The sequence below is a fragment of the Salmo salar genome, chromosome 09 (assembly GCF_965601325.2).
Source record: "Salmo salar chromosome 09, fSalSal1, whole genome shotgun sequence".
In the NCBI taxonomy this organism is placed as follows: domain Eukaryota; kingdom Metazoa; phylum Chordata; class Actinopteri; order Salmoniformes; family Salmonidae; genus Salmo; species Salmo salar.
The window spans coordinates 124,109,110-124,126,062 of NC_138299.1; the positions used below are offsets into that span (position 1 = coordinate 124,109,110).

The following is a 16,953-nucleotide window of genomic DNA, read 5'->3' on the forward strand; positions in this document are numbered from 1 at the left end:
TAGCAGCCACCTCTGTCAGCATCAAACTAGAAGGGTTAGGGAGGAACCAGTTCAGCTGCTTCTCTGCCAGTCGATGTTCACCTGTCTGTCCTGTGTATGTGTGTCTGTGTCTCAATCTCATACTCTTCATCCTCAAGTAGCTCCTCCTCCTCATTTTGCAGGCCTTTCATCAGCGATGACCCTTTAGCACTTAAGAAATGGGATCATGAATGTAAGGGAATTGTGTAGCTACAAGTTATCAACCTGTTTGCAAGGTGACAAACCCCCCCAAAACATTATTTTTTTTACATTTTAATATCTGATAGTCCATAACTGAAATATTTATGCTCATGTATGCCTGTAATTAGTAAAGTCACAAACCAACCAGCTAGACCAGGCAGGATGATTTTATTACCAAACTGACCACAAAGACTGAGCTTTCATAGTCATGTGATATATTATCAAAAGATTAGGCAATACAAAGACCAAATACCCGAAGTGCTGCTTGTACATCCTCATTGATTCACTGGTGAAGAAGAGGCAGGATATTTTTATGCTTAAGACAAATTCCAGAAAAATAGGTTAGAGTTAAATATGTATTAATTCTAACATCTCCTGTAGCTAGTTATTGCCTGTTGACGGCTGCAACAGTATTTCAATCGAGTACATGCTTAAATAACTGAATGAACAACAGAAACAGAATACAATATGGACATGTCTTAATGAGGTACGGCCACGTCTCCGATGAATGCTGATGACAGATGCTGGTAACCCTTTGCTGGGAAACAGAGTGAAACGCTTAAGTTAAATGAGCTTTCAGACCAGCCTTCCTGATTGAACTTTTGCAAACTACATTAAAATTCACAGAGGTTGCCTGCTCAAGACTTAACCTGCTTCCAGCCAAACTAAGCACTGGCGATGCAGACACACGATAACTAGCTACATTGTGAATACGGAGTTAGCGTAACTATGCGTTCAAACAGGGCTGCAATGAAAACGAATGGGCATACAACTAATTATTATCTTCAAGCTTTCAAGCAAGACATGGCAATGGACAAATTGCATCTGAGAAAAGCTGAAAAACGGACCCCTTCTGGCGCAAACTTTATTTTGTTCCGTGTTACAACGTATTGTACGTAGTTTATTATAGAAAACAACGACCTAGCTATACTTACTGTGTAGACAATGTAGTTAGTTACTGTAATAATAGCCTGTTTGCAGTGGGGGGGAAAAGTACCCAATTGTAAAAGTTAAAGTCTCCTAGCAAAATACTACTTGAGTAAAAGTAAAAAAGTACTTGGTTTTAAATATACTTAAGTTTCAAAAGTAAATGTAATTGTTAAAATTAGTACATTGAGGTAGAAATAACACTCTGGAATTGTGTGTGACTGCACTAGGCCTTTAAATGGAGATACTTTATAAACACAAGAGTACCTGATGCTAAGGTTAATCTTTTTAGGCCCAGTGCAGTCAAAAACACGATGTTTATATATATTTCCACACTATAAGGTTGGCATAATACTGTGAATTTGCGAAAATTATGATAGTGGTGGTATCAATAGACCAATAAGAAAGATGTCCAAACCTCCGCCAAAAACAGCTCGTTTTCAATTTTCCCCTCCCGACTCAGAACACTCCCAGACAGTCCTAGCTAAATTCTTGCTTGAGAAATTTCTCTTTGCCAGGAATATTTTTGACCATTTTAATTGAAAATAATTACAGTATTGTTACCCAGAAAGTATTTGATATTGAGATAAAAACGGCTGCATTGGACCTTTAAATCAACTTTTTAATTCGCCCGCTTTTATACACGTCAGCCTCGGCGTGCTTGTGCAGAAGTAGGAAAGATGGCTGCTTGTGCAATACGACGAGGCTTTCTGACTACTGTCAGTAAATACAACAGGAAACACACACATAGAATATTGAGTATTATTGAAGGGAGTAGTGGACTTGAGGTGAAGAGACCCCGGTTACCGTGTTTAGCATGTGGATTGCCCAACATTCAGCAGACGAGGTTTATGTCGTCACGGTAAGGGCTACCTTCTAAGCTAATGTGACCTAGCTAGCGAACGTGAGTTAGCAAGTTAGCTAGCCAGTTCGTCCACTGTCTTGAATGCTGCCCAATGATGCATCAATAGCAGCCACGTTGTATTCCTTCTCGCATCCATGCGATCTCCTCCTCTCACCTCTTTCCTTAGCTTGTGGATTTATATGCACAACACATCAGCTGTATGTGACCAGGCGGAAAAAAACAGCCTACATCGTTTTCACCATATTAGCTAAAGTAACGTCAAAGTCAGCATAGCTAATAGAACAAACGCGTTAGTAAATGCGATACAATCATGCAGTAACGTTAGTGTACAGTCAGTAAGCATTTACACCAGTGGGCCCCTATGGAAATAAATTAGTAATACCAAAAGCTTACCTTGACTTGGAAGACTTCCAGTGTTGTGTTGGGAAGTCGCAGCCAGCTAGCTAACATAGCATTCCCCTGTTTCAGTAGGCTAAACCAGCTAGCTGCATTTGCTAAGTAAGTGATGCTTCTCCATCATTTTGGAAGAAATGTAATGTATTTGTTAAACTATTGTCTTTCTCTCACTTTGAGTCAACTACTCACAACATTTTATGCAGTGCTAACTAGCTGTAGCTTATGCTTTTAATACTAGGTTCATTCTCTGATCCTTTGATTGGGCGGACAACATGTCAGTTCAGGCTGCAAGAGCTCTGATTGGCTGGGGGGAGAATCATGAGCCTCCTATGTTTGGTATTGAAGTCAATGTACCCAGAGGAGGACGGAAGCTAGCTGTCCTCAGGCTACACAATGGCGCTACCCCACAGAGTGCTGTTGAAGCTACTGTAGACCTTCTTTACAAAATAATGTTTTAATCTGTTATTTGGTGACGTGATTATATTTAGTATATTTTTATCTAGAAAGTATACATTTAATATTTTACCATTTAAATTTTTATGAAATTCACTGAGGATGGTCCTCATCCTCCTCTGAGGAGCCTCCACTGATATACACTACCGTTCAAAAGTTTGTGGTCACTTAGAAAAGTCCTTGTTTTCCATGAAAACATAAATTAAATTAGTTGAAAAATGAATAGGAAATATAGTCAAGATGTTGACAAGGTTATAAATAATAATTTTTAATTGAAATAATAATTGTCCTTCAAACTTTGCTTTCATCAAAGAATCCTCAATTTGCAGCAATTACAGCCTTGCAGAACTTTGGCGTTCTAGTTGTCAATTTGTTGAGGTAATCTGAAGAGATCTCACCCCATGCTTCCTGAAGCACCTCCCACAAGTTGGATTGGCTTGATGGGCACTTCTTACTTACCATACGGTCAAGCTGCTCCCACAACAGCTCAATAGGGTTGAGATCTGGTGACTGTGCTGGCCTCTCCATTATAGACAGAATACCCGCTGACTGCTTCTTCCCTAAATAGTTATTGCATAGTTTGGAGCTGTGCTTTGGGTCATTGTCCTGTTGTAGGAGGAAATTGGCTCCAATTAAGCGGCGTCCACAAGGTATGGCATTGCAAAATTGAGTAATAGCCATTCTTCTTCAAGATCCCTTTTACACTATACAAATCTCCCGCTTTACCACCACCAAAGCACCCCCAGACCATTAGATTGCCTACGCCATACTTGACAGATGGCATCAAGCACTCCTCCAGCATATTTAATTTTTTCTGCGTCTCACGAATGTTGTTCTTTGTGATCTGAACATCTCAAACTTAGATTTGTCTGTCCATAACACTTTTTTCCAATCTACCTCTCTCCAGTGTCTGTGTTCTTTAGCCCATCATAATCTTTTCGTATTGGCTAGTCTGAGATATGGCTTTTTCTTTGCAACTCTGCCTAGGCCAGCATCCCGGAGTCGCCTTCTCACTGTTGACGTTGAGACTGGTGTTTTGCGGGTATTATTTAGTGAAGCTGCCAGTTGAGGACTTGAGGCGTCTGTTTCTCAAACTAGACACTCTAATGTACTTGTCCTCTTGCTCAGTTGTGTACCGGGGCCTCCCACTCCTCTTTGTATTCTGGTTAGTGACAGTTTGCACTGTTCTGTGAAGGGAGTAGTACACAGCGTTGTACGAGATCTTCAGTTTCATGTCAATTTCTCGCATGGAATAGCCTTCATTTCTCAGAACAAGAATAGACTGACGAGTTTCTGAAGAAATGTCTTTTTCTGGCCATTTTGAGCCTGTAATTGAACCCACAAATGCTGATGCTCCAGATACTCAACTAGTCTAAAGAAGGCCAGTTTTATTGCTTTTTTAAATCAGAACAACAGTTTTCATCTGTGCTAACATAATTGTAAAAGGGTTTTCTAATGATCAATTAGACTTTAAAATTATAAACTAGCTAACGTAACGTGCCTTTGGAACACAGGAGTGCTGATAATGGACCTCTGTACGCCTATGTAGATATTCCATTAAAAATCTCATGTTTCCAGCTACAATAGTCATTTACAACATTAACAATGTCTACACTGTATTTCTGATCAATTTGATGGTATTTTAATGGACAAAAAAAGTGCTTTTCTTTCAAAAACAAGGACATTTCTAATTGACCTCAAACTTTTGAACGGTAGTACGTACAGTTGAAGTCGTAAATTTACATACACTTAGGTTGGAGTCACTGAAACTCGTTTTTCAACCGCTCCACACATTTCTTGTTAACAAACTATAGTTTTGGCAAGTCGATTAGGACATCTACTTTGCATGACACAAGTCATTTTTCCAACAATTGTTTACAGACATTATTTCACTTATAATTCACTGTATCACAATTCCAGTGGGTCAGAAGTTTACATACACTATATTGACTGTGCCTTTAAACAGCTTGGAAAATTCAAAAAAATGTCATGGCTTTAGAAGCTTCTGATAGGCTAGTTGACATCATTTGAGTCAATTGGAGGTGAGTGGATGTATTTCAAGGCTTACCTTCAAACTCAGTGCCTCTTTGCTTGACACCATGGGGAAATCAGCCAAGACCTCAGAAAACAATTGAGACCTCCACAAGTCTGATTCATCCTTGGGAGCAATTTCTGAACGCCTGAAGGTACCACGTTCATATGTACAAACAATAGTATGCAAGTATAAACACCATGGGACCATGCCGCTGTCATACCGCTCAGGAAGGAGACGCGTTCTGTCTCCTAGAGATGAACATACTTTGGTGCGAAAAGTGCAAATCAATCCCATAACAACAGCAAAGGACCTTGTGAAGATGCTGGAGTAAACGGGTACAAAAGTTACTATATCCACAGTAAAACGAGTCCTATATCGGCATAACCTGAAAGGCCGCTCAGCAAGGAAGAAGCCACTGCTCCAAAACCGCCATTAAAAAAGCCAGACAACAGTTTGCAACTGCACATGGGGACAAAGATCGTACTTTTGGGAGAAATGTCCCCTGGTCTGATGAAACAAAAATAAAACTGTTTTGCCATAGTGACCATCGTTATGTTTGGTGGAAAAGGGGGGAGGCTTGCAAGCCGAAGAACACCATCCCAACCGTGAAGCACGGGGTGGCAGCATCATGTTGTGGGGGTGTTTTGCTGCAGGAGGGACTGGTGCACTTCACAAAATAGATGGCATCACGAGGAAGAAAAATGTTGTGGATATATTGAAGCAACATCTCAAGACATCAGTCAGGAAGTTGATGCTTGGTCACAAATGGGTCTTCCAAATGGACAATGACCCCAAGCATACTTCAAAAATTGTGGCAAAATGGCTTAAGGACAACAAAGTCAAGGTATTGGAGTGGCCATCACAAAGCCCTGACCTCGATCCTATAGAAAATTTGTGGCCAGAACTGAAAAGGCGTGTGCGAGCAAGGAGGCCTACAAACCTGACTCAGTTACTCCAGCTCTGTCAGGAGGAATGGGCCAAAATTCCCCCAACTTATTGTGGGAAGATTGTGGAAGGCTACCCAAAACTTTTGACTCAAGTTAAACAATTTAAAGGCAATGCTACCAAATACTAATTGTATGTAAACTTACGACTCACTGGGAATGTGATGAAATAAATAAATCATTCTCTCAACTATTATTCTGACATTTCACATTCTTAAAATAAAGTGGTGATCCTTAGACAGGGAATTTTTACTTGGATTAAATGTCAGGAATTGTGAAACTGAATTTAAATATATTTGGCTAAGGTGTATGTAAACGTCCGACTTCAACTATACATACATACATACATACATACATACATACAGTCCCAGTCAAGTTTGGGCACCTCATTGAAGGGTTTTTCTTTATTTTTACTATTTTCTACATTGTAGAATAATAATGACATCAAAACTGAAATAACACCTGTAGTAACCAAAAAAGTTTAAACAAAAATAGATTTTAGATTCTTCAAAATAGCCACCCTTTGCCTTGCCAAGAGTGTGCAAAGCTGTTGTCATTCTCTTAACCAGCTTCACCTGGAATGCTTTTCCAACAGTCTTGCAGGAGTTCCCACACATGCTGAGCACTTGTTGGCTGCTTTTCCTTCACTGCAGTCCAACTCATCCCGAATCATCTCAATTGGGTTGAGGTCGGCTGATTGTGGAGGCCAGTTCATATGATGCAGCACGCTATCACTCTCCTTGGTCAAATAGCTCTTACACAGCCTGAAGGTGTGTTGGGTCATTGTGCTGTTGAAAAACAAATGATAGTCCCACTAATCGCAAACCAGATGGGATGGTCTATCGCTGCAGAGTTTTGTGGTAGCCATGTTGGTTAAATGTACCTTGAATTCTAAATAAATCACAGACAGTGTCATAAGCAAAGCACCATCACACCACCACCTCCATGCTTCACGGTGGGAACCACACATGCGGAGATCATCTGTTCACCTACTCTGTGTCTCACAAAGACATGGCAGTTGGAACCAAAAATCTCCAATTTGGACTCATCAGACCAAAGGACAGATTTCCACTGGTCTAATGTCCATTTATTGTGTTTCTTGGCCCAAGCAAGTCTCTTCTTGTTGGTGTCCTTTTGGTAGTGGTTGCTTTACAGCAATTTGACCATGAAGGCCTGATTCACACAGTCTCCTCTGAACAGTTGATGTTAAGATGTCGGTTACTTGAACTTTATTTATTTGTGCTGCAACTTCTGAGTTGCAGTTATTCTGGGTCTTCCTTTCCTGTGGCGGTCCTCATGAGAGCCAGTTTCATCATAGCGCTTGATAGTTTTTGCGACTGCAGATGAAGAAACTTTACAAGTTCTTGAAGTTTTCCGATTTGACTGACCTTCGTCTGAAAGTCATGATGGACTGTCGTTTCTCTTTGCTTATTTGGAATGTTCTTTCTATAATATGGACTTAGCCCTATTTGGTTTAATACCATCTTCTGTATACCACCCCTACGTTTACCTTGTCACAACACAACTGATTGGCTCAAACGCATGAAGAAGGAAAGATATTCCACAAATTAACTTTTAACAAGGACACCTGTTAATTGAAATTCATTCCAGGTGACTACCTCATGAAGCTGGTTGAGAGAATGCCAGTAGTGTACAAAGCTGTCAAGGCAACGTGTGGCTACTTTGAAGAATCTCAAATATATTTTTATTAGTTGAACACTTTTTTTTGGGGTTACTACATGATTCCATATGTCTTTTATAGTTTTGATGTCTTCACTATTCTACAATGTAGAAAATAGTAAAAATAATGAGTAGGTGTGTCAACTTTTGACTGGTACTGCATATATCTAGCTACTGTAGGAAAATAAATGCTATGCTAATGAATTTAACGTTGATTGCGCAACACTTGGCAAGAAGTCAGCTTGGATAGAAACTTGCAGAACTGAACTTGCAGAAACGGGAAGGTGCCTAGCTATTTATGATTGGTAGATATTTTGCGTAGAGCTACAATGATTGGCACATTGCACAAGCTCCTGTTGTCAGACAAATCAAGTTGTTGTTAGTATATCCCAACTTACAAATCAAACTCTGTTTGTCATATCAAACAGTGTCATATGTTGGCACTTTGTTGCACTTGGTGACACTCACAGCTTATAGATAGACCTTAACTTGCAAGCAAATCTGTGCATATTTTCAGTATTCATAACTAGACAGACATTTTCTATTTACAAGCCATCAGACTGCTGAACACTTGAACTGGACTGACCACCTGCTCTGACTCTCTGCACCTTAGCACACAAACACATAGTGTACATTCATGCTACACTCACATCATGACTGCTGCTACCAGACTCTTATTATCCTGCTCAGTTTATACACCCCCCCCCCCTTCCCAATACAAGTGTAAATATTGGATTCAAAATTGTGCCTTCCTGTATTATACTTATGAAAAAAATATATTTCTCGTTGCATTGTCGAAGGAACCTGCGAGTAAGAATTTAGTTGGACGATGTATACCATGTGTAGACCCTTCATAAAACTTGAAACAAGTGTTGTTTTCAATATCCAGGCAAGACATGGCTAGTTTCCAAAGAAAATAACAGAAAGGTTGTGGAATGTTACTATGTGCTGCAAGTAGGCCTGTCCCTGACACACAAATCTTAGTCGACCCGAGAGTCATCTGTAGATTGGTCTAAATTTGTAAAGATATTTATCCATATATAGAAACATCCTATGTGTGTTAATCAAATAAACGATATGTACTGAGCTTCTCTGGCGCTTTATTAAGCGCACAGTTTGAAATTAAGACACACAAATGACTAGAGGGAGTCCGACCGCAATTGATTTGATTGTGCCAGGCCGGGCTCAGACTGCGCCGTGTTAAATGACAGCGGTTGACTGCGTGACTATTGCCCGTTGTGGGTCTCTCCTCCATGCTGCCGGGACCACCACAGAACATCAACAGTGTCTGTGTTGCTGAAGCTCTAACAAAATTACAGCCATTTCTGACTGAAAAGTTCTGTTACCGAAATCCCACATTTGTTTAGGAAAAACATTCCATATTCCCTCACAAGCAAAGATTAAATACTGCTGAATTTGTGAAATTGTTTATCCGACTTGTTGTGAGGCTTGGTGCTCACAGAATCAGTAGGCTATTAAACAAACACTCAAACAGGCAACAGAAGCAGGATCTGTCTTATTTCTGTAGATGGATGATTTATAAAGTCAGGAACATTTTAACGTTAGACTGTTGGTTATAGACCTAATTAAGTTGGCATTTCGTCTCCTCGCTTTTCTTAGACAATGAAAGTAAGGGCTGTTTTGTCATCTCTAACTCCACTCCTGCCTCCACCGCATTGTTCTCAACACCAATATGCTGGTTAACTTTGCTTCTATGGACGTAGCAACGTGGTCAAGGAAAGGTGCCAATTCAACAGCGCACTGATGGGTTTCAGAACCACGGACAGCAACCGCTATCCAATGTGGGAGAAAGTGCATTTGTTATAAAATATTATTTGCACCATTTGTTCATACGTAATATAACCATATAGAATTTCACTAGCACGTCTTAGATTGATGGACCGTGCCATCCTCACGCCCCCAACAGTGGATCAGTCCACTCACAGATGTCTTGTACACCATGATTTATTTGTGTTACTGCTCGACTAAAGAAATCTCGGTCGACCAACAGCCTATCGACTGGTTAACTAAATGGGGTCAGCCCTAGCTGCAAGCCTGGTTGTTTTCAGATAGGTCAAAGTGGGAGTGTAGTAGAGGTCTTCTCATGTCCTAAAAGTTGGCTCCGGGACCCGAGAACAATCGGACCCAAACCTGAATGCACCTGACCCGTACCCTAATGGGTCTGAGCCTAGACCAGACCCAATTTGGACCTGAGTGACAAAATTACATTTATCAGCCCTGTTGCTTTTCTGGTTAACGAATAGATCTTTATATGTTGGCTAGGCTTTCTATAAGTCAATAAATGCACTTTATTAGTGTGAAATACATATGCTATAGACCCGACTATAGCTCTGTATAGCCTATCAGCTGTAGTTCCATAGACTCAATGACAATCACAACCTGAAAAGTTAGAATTTTGGACCCGGGCCCCCTCGGGTCTCCAGTGTTTGGGTGAACCTGTGAGAACCTCGAGTGTCGACTTACATAGACACTAAGCCACCTATCTAGGAAAAAGTGACATTAGAACACTAGTAGTAAGTTGGCAACATTTTGGCCTATATTAGCTAGTTCACTTTTTGTTTGAGTGGAAGAACGTAGAGAGCTTTAGACCCATCTACAACGCCTGATCTACTGTTGATTACATAAGAGTGCAGGTTGGCTTGAGCCAGCACAGTAATGAGTCCTATTTATTTGCCTCCCTCGTGCCAAGGGAATAAACGTAGAGGGGGTGGAGGGCTTGGGGTGACATGGACCCCACCATGTTAGCAATTAGAAGACCGATCCAGCACCAGCTTGTAATTCTGTCTATACTTTACGTAAATCTTGTGTAAGGTATTGCTGTCCTGTTCTTTCTCTCTCAATGAGAACTTATTTTTGTTATGATAATCTCCATGAAATGAGGAAACATTGTTACTGATCTGACCCTGTGTTTTTAACAATGTATTTGTTCTGGTATTTCACCAGCCTGGTTGTTTTCTTGTCAGCACAGATATTATAATCCAAGGGTCAACCTCTGCCAGTAATCCCCAACATAGCTGATTAACACACAAGCCTTTGGTCAGATCTCTTCCATATCATCTGCCAATAATATGGATATCTAGAAGAGCCACGCAAAACTAAATCCCCCATCTATATCACTCCCCAATGTTTTGAAGAATAGATCTGTCCAAGTACGAGTGACTTGAACACAGCCAGCTGTTGTTCACAATACCTTATTGATATAATACTGCAAAGGGAATGACAAAGATTAGACTTGGTATTTATGTTTGTTGAACTTTGATAAATCTAGGTGTTTTATTCAATTTCTCTGATTTTTAGATGAAGCTTCAGTCCAAGGGGGATGACTATGAGATGACATGTTGTGTGTACTAGGTTCCATTTCCAAGCTGTTACAACACTTGGCTATGTGAGACTAATGTAGTTCTACAGTGTGATGTAAGGTCTTCTTGGGTCCAAAAGGTTGGAAAAGACAATCCAACCCGAACAGACCCATTCATAATAAAAAAATATTTAAAATAGGGGGACCAGAGAACGATCGGACCTGACTACAACCATACCTAGACCCAACCCATACACTAATGGGTCCAAGTTTAGACCAGAACCAATTGGACCCAAGTGACAAAATTATGTTTATCAGCCAAGTTGCTGTTCTGGTTAACAAATAGGACCTGGGTCGGATTTCAGGTATTCCGGTTCGGGTGGACCCGTGGTGACCTCTAGTGTGATTATTGTTCCTGGTTGTCATAGTGTGGCCTGTGTTTGGCAGGAACAGGCCAGAGGGGAAGGTTCTGGAGACGGTGGGAGTGTTTGAGGCGCTGAAGCAGCACGGCAAATATGAAACGGGCCAGGTAAGAGGGGCAGCACAATGCGTTTACCCACCCAGACCAGAACTATTGGTCAGCCCCCATAACCATAATTATCTTTTGCCTCGCTGTCCTAGATTTTAAACATTAGGGGGCGGCTTGATTCCTCGACACAGATTATGCCTAATCTTGGACTGAAAATAGATTTTTCATTGAGCTTGCTTTTTAGTGTTGGATTAGTCATAATCTGTGTCTGGGGAACTGGTCCTAGGTGAATGTACAGTAGGCCTAGCCTATACTGTAGTTGCCCTTGTCACAAAGGGTGTTTCCAACCTCAAGTCTGTTCCTCCATGTTCTCTCCTCAGCTCTTCCTTCATAGTGTGTTTGGCTACAGAGGGATCGTGTTGTTCCCCTGGCACGCCCGTATCTATGACCGAGACGTCATTCCTCCCATGTCTGACAGGTGCGTATAACATCTTCTTAGAAGTGTGTTTTAATGGTGATATATTTTTTTATAAACATTTTTACACCCATGTCCCGTCCTCAGCAAGCCAGAGCCTCCTGGTTCACACGGGTCAAAAGAGGTGAAGGGGAAAACTCATACTTACTACCAGGTCCTCATCGACACGCGGGACTGTCCTCACATAGTACGTAACCTCTGAACACTACCAATGTAATGCCATTGTTCTTGCTGACTAGGCCTAAATGATGACATACCAGACTGCTAGTCTTCTAGTTGTTTGTCCTGTTGTGTTGACAGTCTCAGAGGTCTCAGACAGAAGCAGTGACGTTTCTGGCGAACCATGATGACAGCAGAGCCCTCTATGCCATCCCAGGTAAACACATGACCCGCTGCTCCCTGTGTAGTAAATGGCTACGTGGTTGGATTTCTTTTCAAACGGGACAATTTGAATTCTCCCACCACCCACAAAAATGCGTTGAGTTCTTATCAGGAAATGGCACTGTCAGTGTGTGTGTGAATAATCTTGGCTGCCATGTGATTTTGTATAACTAACCTAGTTACTTCCTTGTACTACTTCTGTCCCTGCCAGCCTCCCTGCTAACTGGCGTTTTGCCTGGCTGTCAATGTGTGTGTTTCAGGTCTGGACTATGTGAGTCATGAAGACATCCTGCCCTACAACTCCACAGAGCAGGTCCCCATCCAGCACGAGCTGTTTGAGCGCTTCCTCATGTTCAACCCTGACAAAAGTAAGTTCTAGCCACTCGCTGCTTTCCAGTTCCCACGTGTCATTTCATTGTACAGCATAGTACACACTGAGTGTACAAAACATTAAGGACACCTTCCTTATATTGCGTTGCACCCGCCTTTGTCCTCAGAACAGCCCGTTTGTCGGGGCGTGGCGTCTACAAGGTATCGAAAGTGTTCTACAGGAATGCTGGCCCATGTTGACTCAAATGATTCCCACAGTTGTCAAGTTGGCTGGATGTCCTTTGGGTGGTGGACCATTCTTGATACGCACGGGAAACTGTTGAGTGTGAAAAATCCAGCAGCGTTGCAGTTCTTGACACAAACCGGTGTGCCTGTCACCTACTGCAATACCCTGTTCAGAGGCACTTCAATCTTTTGTCTTGCCTATTCACTCTCTGAATGGCACACATACACAACAAAAGTCCTTCTTTAACCTGTCTCCTCCCCTTCATATATACTGATTTTGAAGTGGATTTAACAAGTGACATCAATAAGGGATCATAGCTTTCACCTGGTCAGTCTATGTCATGGAAAGAGCAGGTGTCCTTCATGTTTTCTACACTCGGTGTACATTTCCAGTAATTTTTTGGAACATTCACAAATTCCAACTTCTTCCAACTTAAACATTTAGTAATGCTATAAAGTGTTCAAAGATTTTTTTTAAACATTCACAGGTACTGTGAAGTATACAGTATATCCAGTTATTTTGTGGGCATTCACAAGTGTGTGTGTGTGTGCATGTGTTACAACTGTGTAAACTGAGCGTCCTGTGTGTCCAGCCACCCCAGCTCCCCCGTTCAGTGCGAGGGACACTCTGAAGGCATGGCAGGAGAAGAACCATCCCTGGCTGGAGCTGTCCGACGTGCACAGAGAGACGACGGAGAACATCAGGGTCACCGTCATCCCCTTCTACATGGGCATGAGGGTAAGGATGATGTCGCTGTTTGGACTATGAGGCGCTTTCTCAAAAATCTGCCCTCTCCGTGTAGCTTCTTATTATTTGTTATTTTGTGATATCCAATTGGTAGTTACAGTCTTGTCCCATCGCTGCAACTCCCGTACGGACTCGAGAGAGAGAGGCGAAGGTCGAGAGCCAAGCCGCACTGCTTCTTGACACACTGCTCGCTTAACCCAGAAGCCAGCCGCACCAATGTGTGGGAGGAAACACCATATAACTGGCAAGCGCAGTCAGCTTGCAGGCGCCCGGCCCACCACAAGGAGTTGCTAGAACGTGATGGGACAAGGACATCCCAGCCGGCCAAACCCTCCCCTGACCCGGACAACACTGGGCCAATTGAGCGCCGCCTCATGGGTCTCCTGGTCGCAGCCGGCTGCGACACAGCCCGGGATTGAACACGGGTCTGTAGTGACTCCTTTAGCGATGCAGTGCCTTAGACGGCTGCGCCACTCGGGAGGCCCCCTTGCCACTTCTTTTTATTGCTCTGATCTGAAAGAACTGACCAGGTTCTTCCACCGTATTGTTTTCCCCTCGAGTCTTTTTCAATCTGTGCAGATGAGGGGGAGGACAGGTTAAGACATTGAGAGAGAGCCTCTGTTTTAATTATGTCAGTTTCTATCAAATAAATATTATACCAGGTACTATGAGCTCTTTCCATAACTCAACCCTTTCAATAATGTTCTGCTCGTCCCTGAGTCCTCCCACTCTATCGTGTGATTCTTATGATGATCTTGAATCTGCCTGAGCACAAAGAATAAATACAGTATTTTCTTTCTCAGGATGCTCAAAATTCTCATGTGTACTGGGTAAGTAGCATTTACTTTTTTACAATTCCCTAAAAAAGGACAAATCATTTAAACTTTTACCAATGTATGATGTAGGCCTCGTATATCCAGTCAAGGGTACAAATGTAGACTTTAAGAACGGCAACATAATGTGTACCCGATGCTTATATGGCGTGTGTGTCAGTGGCGGTACTGCATCCGCCTGGAGAACATGGGCAGTGAGGTGGTGCAGCTGAGGGAGAGACACTGGAGGATCTTCAGCCTGTCAGGCACCCTGGAGACGGTCCGAGGCCGGGGGGTCGTAGGTCGGGTCAGTAGTACAACTGCCAGCACACAACGGAATTACAAACTCTCAATGGCTGTGTCTGAACCTTAAGACAATGCCAAAATACTTTCTTCCTCTGTCCTTGTTTCCTCAATTCCTCTCCAAGCTCATTGGATGAGAGCATCTAAGGTCAGAGGAAGCATGTATTTGACACAGCCACTCATACAGTATGCTACTTCCACGACTGAGTAGAGGCTATAACCTATGGTTTTTGTCTCCAGGAGCCAGTCTTGTCCAAAGAGCAGCCAGCCTTCCAGTACAGCAGCCATGTTTCCCTTCAAGCACCCAGTGGACACATGTGGTAAGTACTTCTACACACAGTAACATGTTGGAGCTGCATTATTAACATGAGTTAAGAGAATTGCAGCAGACACAGCAGTACCTGAAATGCAGGTTTATGGATGTTCTGGTCTGAGAATGACTTAATAAACTGGTCTTGCTATTTGAACCTGGTCCTTGCTGTAAACATAAGCTGGGGAAACATTAAAATATTCATTGAGGTTTGAGTGACTCTTGCACAGATTTACAGGCAAGTAAACAAACGATCTAAAACACAGACGGAAACGCAAGAGTAACTCAAGCTTTCCAGCATCCAAAAAATAACATCAACCTTTCTCCCATTTTAGTACAGAGGTGTGATGGTCACGATTCTAATGATGCTCTCTCTATGCAGGGGGACGTTCCGCATCGAGAGGACGGACGGCTCCCACTTTGATGTGCGCATCCCCCCATTCTCCCTGGAGAGCAACAAGGACGACAAGGCTCCTCCTGCTGGCTACACCTTCTGAGGCAACGCAGCAGGAACAGGGCCACATCCCTCAGCGCAGTCTAACAGCCAAGCCATCCTTGAACGGATAAAAACCCTTCCTCTGCTACTTTTCCTCATTAAGATTAAGAAAAGTATTTAATCGACCACATTGAAGTTAAGATTTTCAATGAAAAGGGACAAAACATGTCCTCCCAACACTGTTGTATCTAATGAAAACGTCAGCTTTTTAGTGGAAAGGAGAAGGACAAGCGATCCGTCACAGAGGTTGTTGATTTGAGATCGTTCTGCATAGGCAGAATGGCTCGGTGAGCACTGATGGTATTAGCTTGTATTGTTATGAGTGGGAATAAAATATGCCAATTGTTTATCTCAGCCGTAGTTGCTTGACCCAGAGGTAAACGTCTGAAGCCAGGCTCCCTTGTATTTTATTGGTGTTTTTAAGTAGCTCAAATTAGCGGACCCGGTGGGAAACCATTTGAAAGGACTTTACTAAATCCAAATGGAACATGTCCAATAGGAGTCCTACTCTTTAAGAGTCCTCAGTCAAGTCTAGACCTCACGTTGCTCTCTGATCTATAGTGTTCTGCAAATTCCTCTGTTTGGCTTGTCTGTCACTTCTGTGAGCCTCCGTGATGGGGCCTGTGGTGAAACTTACAAAAGGGAACGAGAACCCGGGGCCGTGTCTCAAATGGCACCCTATAAAGTGCACAGCCCTGGTCAAAAGTGGTGCACTGTATAGGGAATAGGTTGCTGTTTGGGATGAAGCCTTTGAATGTAATAAGAAAGTGAATACAGGAGAAATAGTGACCCACGTTGATGTTACCATCTGTAGGTTTGGCTGATTCGAGGGCCGGGTTCAGAAGGGTGCAAATGTTCCGTTTCAGATAGAAATGTCATGCTCAGAGCAGACATGGTTCCTCATTCGATATGAGAGAATCATGTCTGTTCCACACAATGCATTTATGGGAACATTTCATATTGTTGCGCCCTACTGAATCTGACCATGGTGTGTGTGTGTTGGTGAGGGAGGTGTCTGTGAGACTGACTGGCTGCTATGCTGTTCTAGTCTGTACTATCCATCCCTTGAGTTAGTTCTGTGGGTTGAAGTCTCAAACTTATATTTTGCCTTGTTAAAGGAGGAAACTAACTTTTTGATGGGTGATGTGAAATTACTATCTAATGATTGAATGATGATCTGTAAAAAATAAAGTTGTAAAGAAAAAGAAACATCAATTTCAAAGAGATTGTCCATTTGCTGATTGATACGGTGACTGTGTGAGTCTACCCCAGGGTTTCTCAAACCCGGTGCACGTTTTGGTTTTTGCCCTAGCACTACACAGCTGATTCAACTAATCATCAAGCTTTGAAAAGTTGAATAAGCTGAGTAGTGTTAGGGCAAAAACCAAAACGTGCACCCCTTTGGGTCCCAAGGACAGAGTTTGGGAAATGCTGGTCTATCCTTGCAGGAGAGTGCGGCATTCGGCTGACGCTGCAGCTGAGAAATAGAGCTGTGCGCACTCAGCGTATTAGGACAGCACAAGGTCATTACCCACCCCCCAACCCACCCTCTTTCTGTTCATCTAC

At 42.4% G+C, this 16,953-nt stretch overlaps 1 protein-coding gene and 1 long non-coding RNA gene across 3 annotated transcripts; one reads left to right on the forward strand and one right to left on the reverse strand.

Moving 5' to 3' along the window:
* Nucleotides 1-58: 58 nt before the first annotated feature.
* LOC106612662 (uncharacterized) lies at nucleotides 59-2,589 on the reverse strand. The gene is made up of 3 exons (XR_001330340.3): nucleotides 2,405-2,589; nucleotides 473-535; nucleotides 59-189 (listed from the first exon to the last, which is right to left on the reverse strand). It is a non-coding gene; the product is annotated as an uncharacterized LOC106612662 (long non-coding RNA).
* LOC100380766 (polymerase delta-interacting protein 2) lies at nucleotides 1,777-16,602 on the forward strand. Of its 2 annotated transcripts, none has more exons than XM_014214056.3 (11): nucleotides 1,777-2,008; nucleotides 11,286-11,367; nucleotides 11,688-11,785; nucleotides 11,870-11,969; nucleotides 12,083-12,158; nucleotides 12,424-12,531; nucleotides 13,312-13,457; nucleotides 14,270-14,296; nucleotides 14,460-14,585; nucleotides 14,822-14,901; nucleotides 15,274-16,602. In XM_014214056.3, the coding sequence occupies exons 1-11, from the start codon at nucleotides 1,827-1,829 to the stop codon at nucleotides 15,386-15,388; spliced, it is 1,140 nt and encodes a 379-aa protein (XP_014069531.1). In that variant the 5' UTR covers nucleotides 1,777-1,826; the 3' UTR covers nucleotides 15,389-16,602. The 2 variants fall into 2 exon arrangements, with proteins under 2 accessions (XP_014069531.1, XP_014069532.1); XM_014214057.3 differs by having other exon boundaries at nucleotides 1,778-2,008; nucleotides 11,292-11,367.
* Nucleotides 16,603-16,953: the final 351 nt, after the last annotated feature.

What these genes read in the sequence shown, in the direction of transcription:
- LOC100380766 (XM_014214056.3), top strand. Translation starts at nt 1,827, where the DNA reads ATGGCTGCTTGTGCAATACGACGAGGCTTTCTGACTACTGTCAGTAAA. An exon ending in ACGAGGTTTATGTCGTCACG is followed by an intron (nt 2,009 to 11,285) that starts GTAAGGGCTACC and finishes TGTGTTTGGCAG; the next exon opens with GAACAGGCCAGAGGGGAAGG. An exon ending in CCTTCTACATGGGCATGAGG is followed by an intron (nt 13,458 to 14,269) that starts GTAAGGATGATG and finishes TTTCTTTCTCAG; the next exon opens with GATGCTCAAAATTCTCATGT.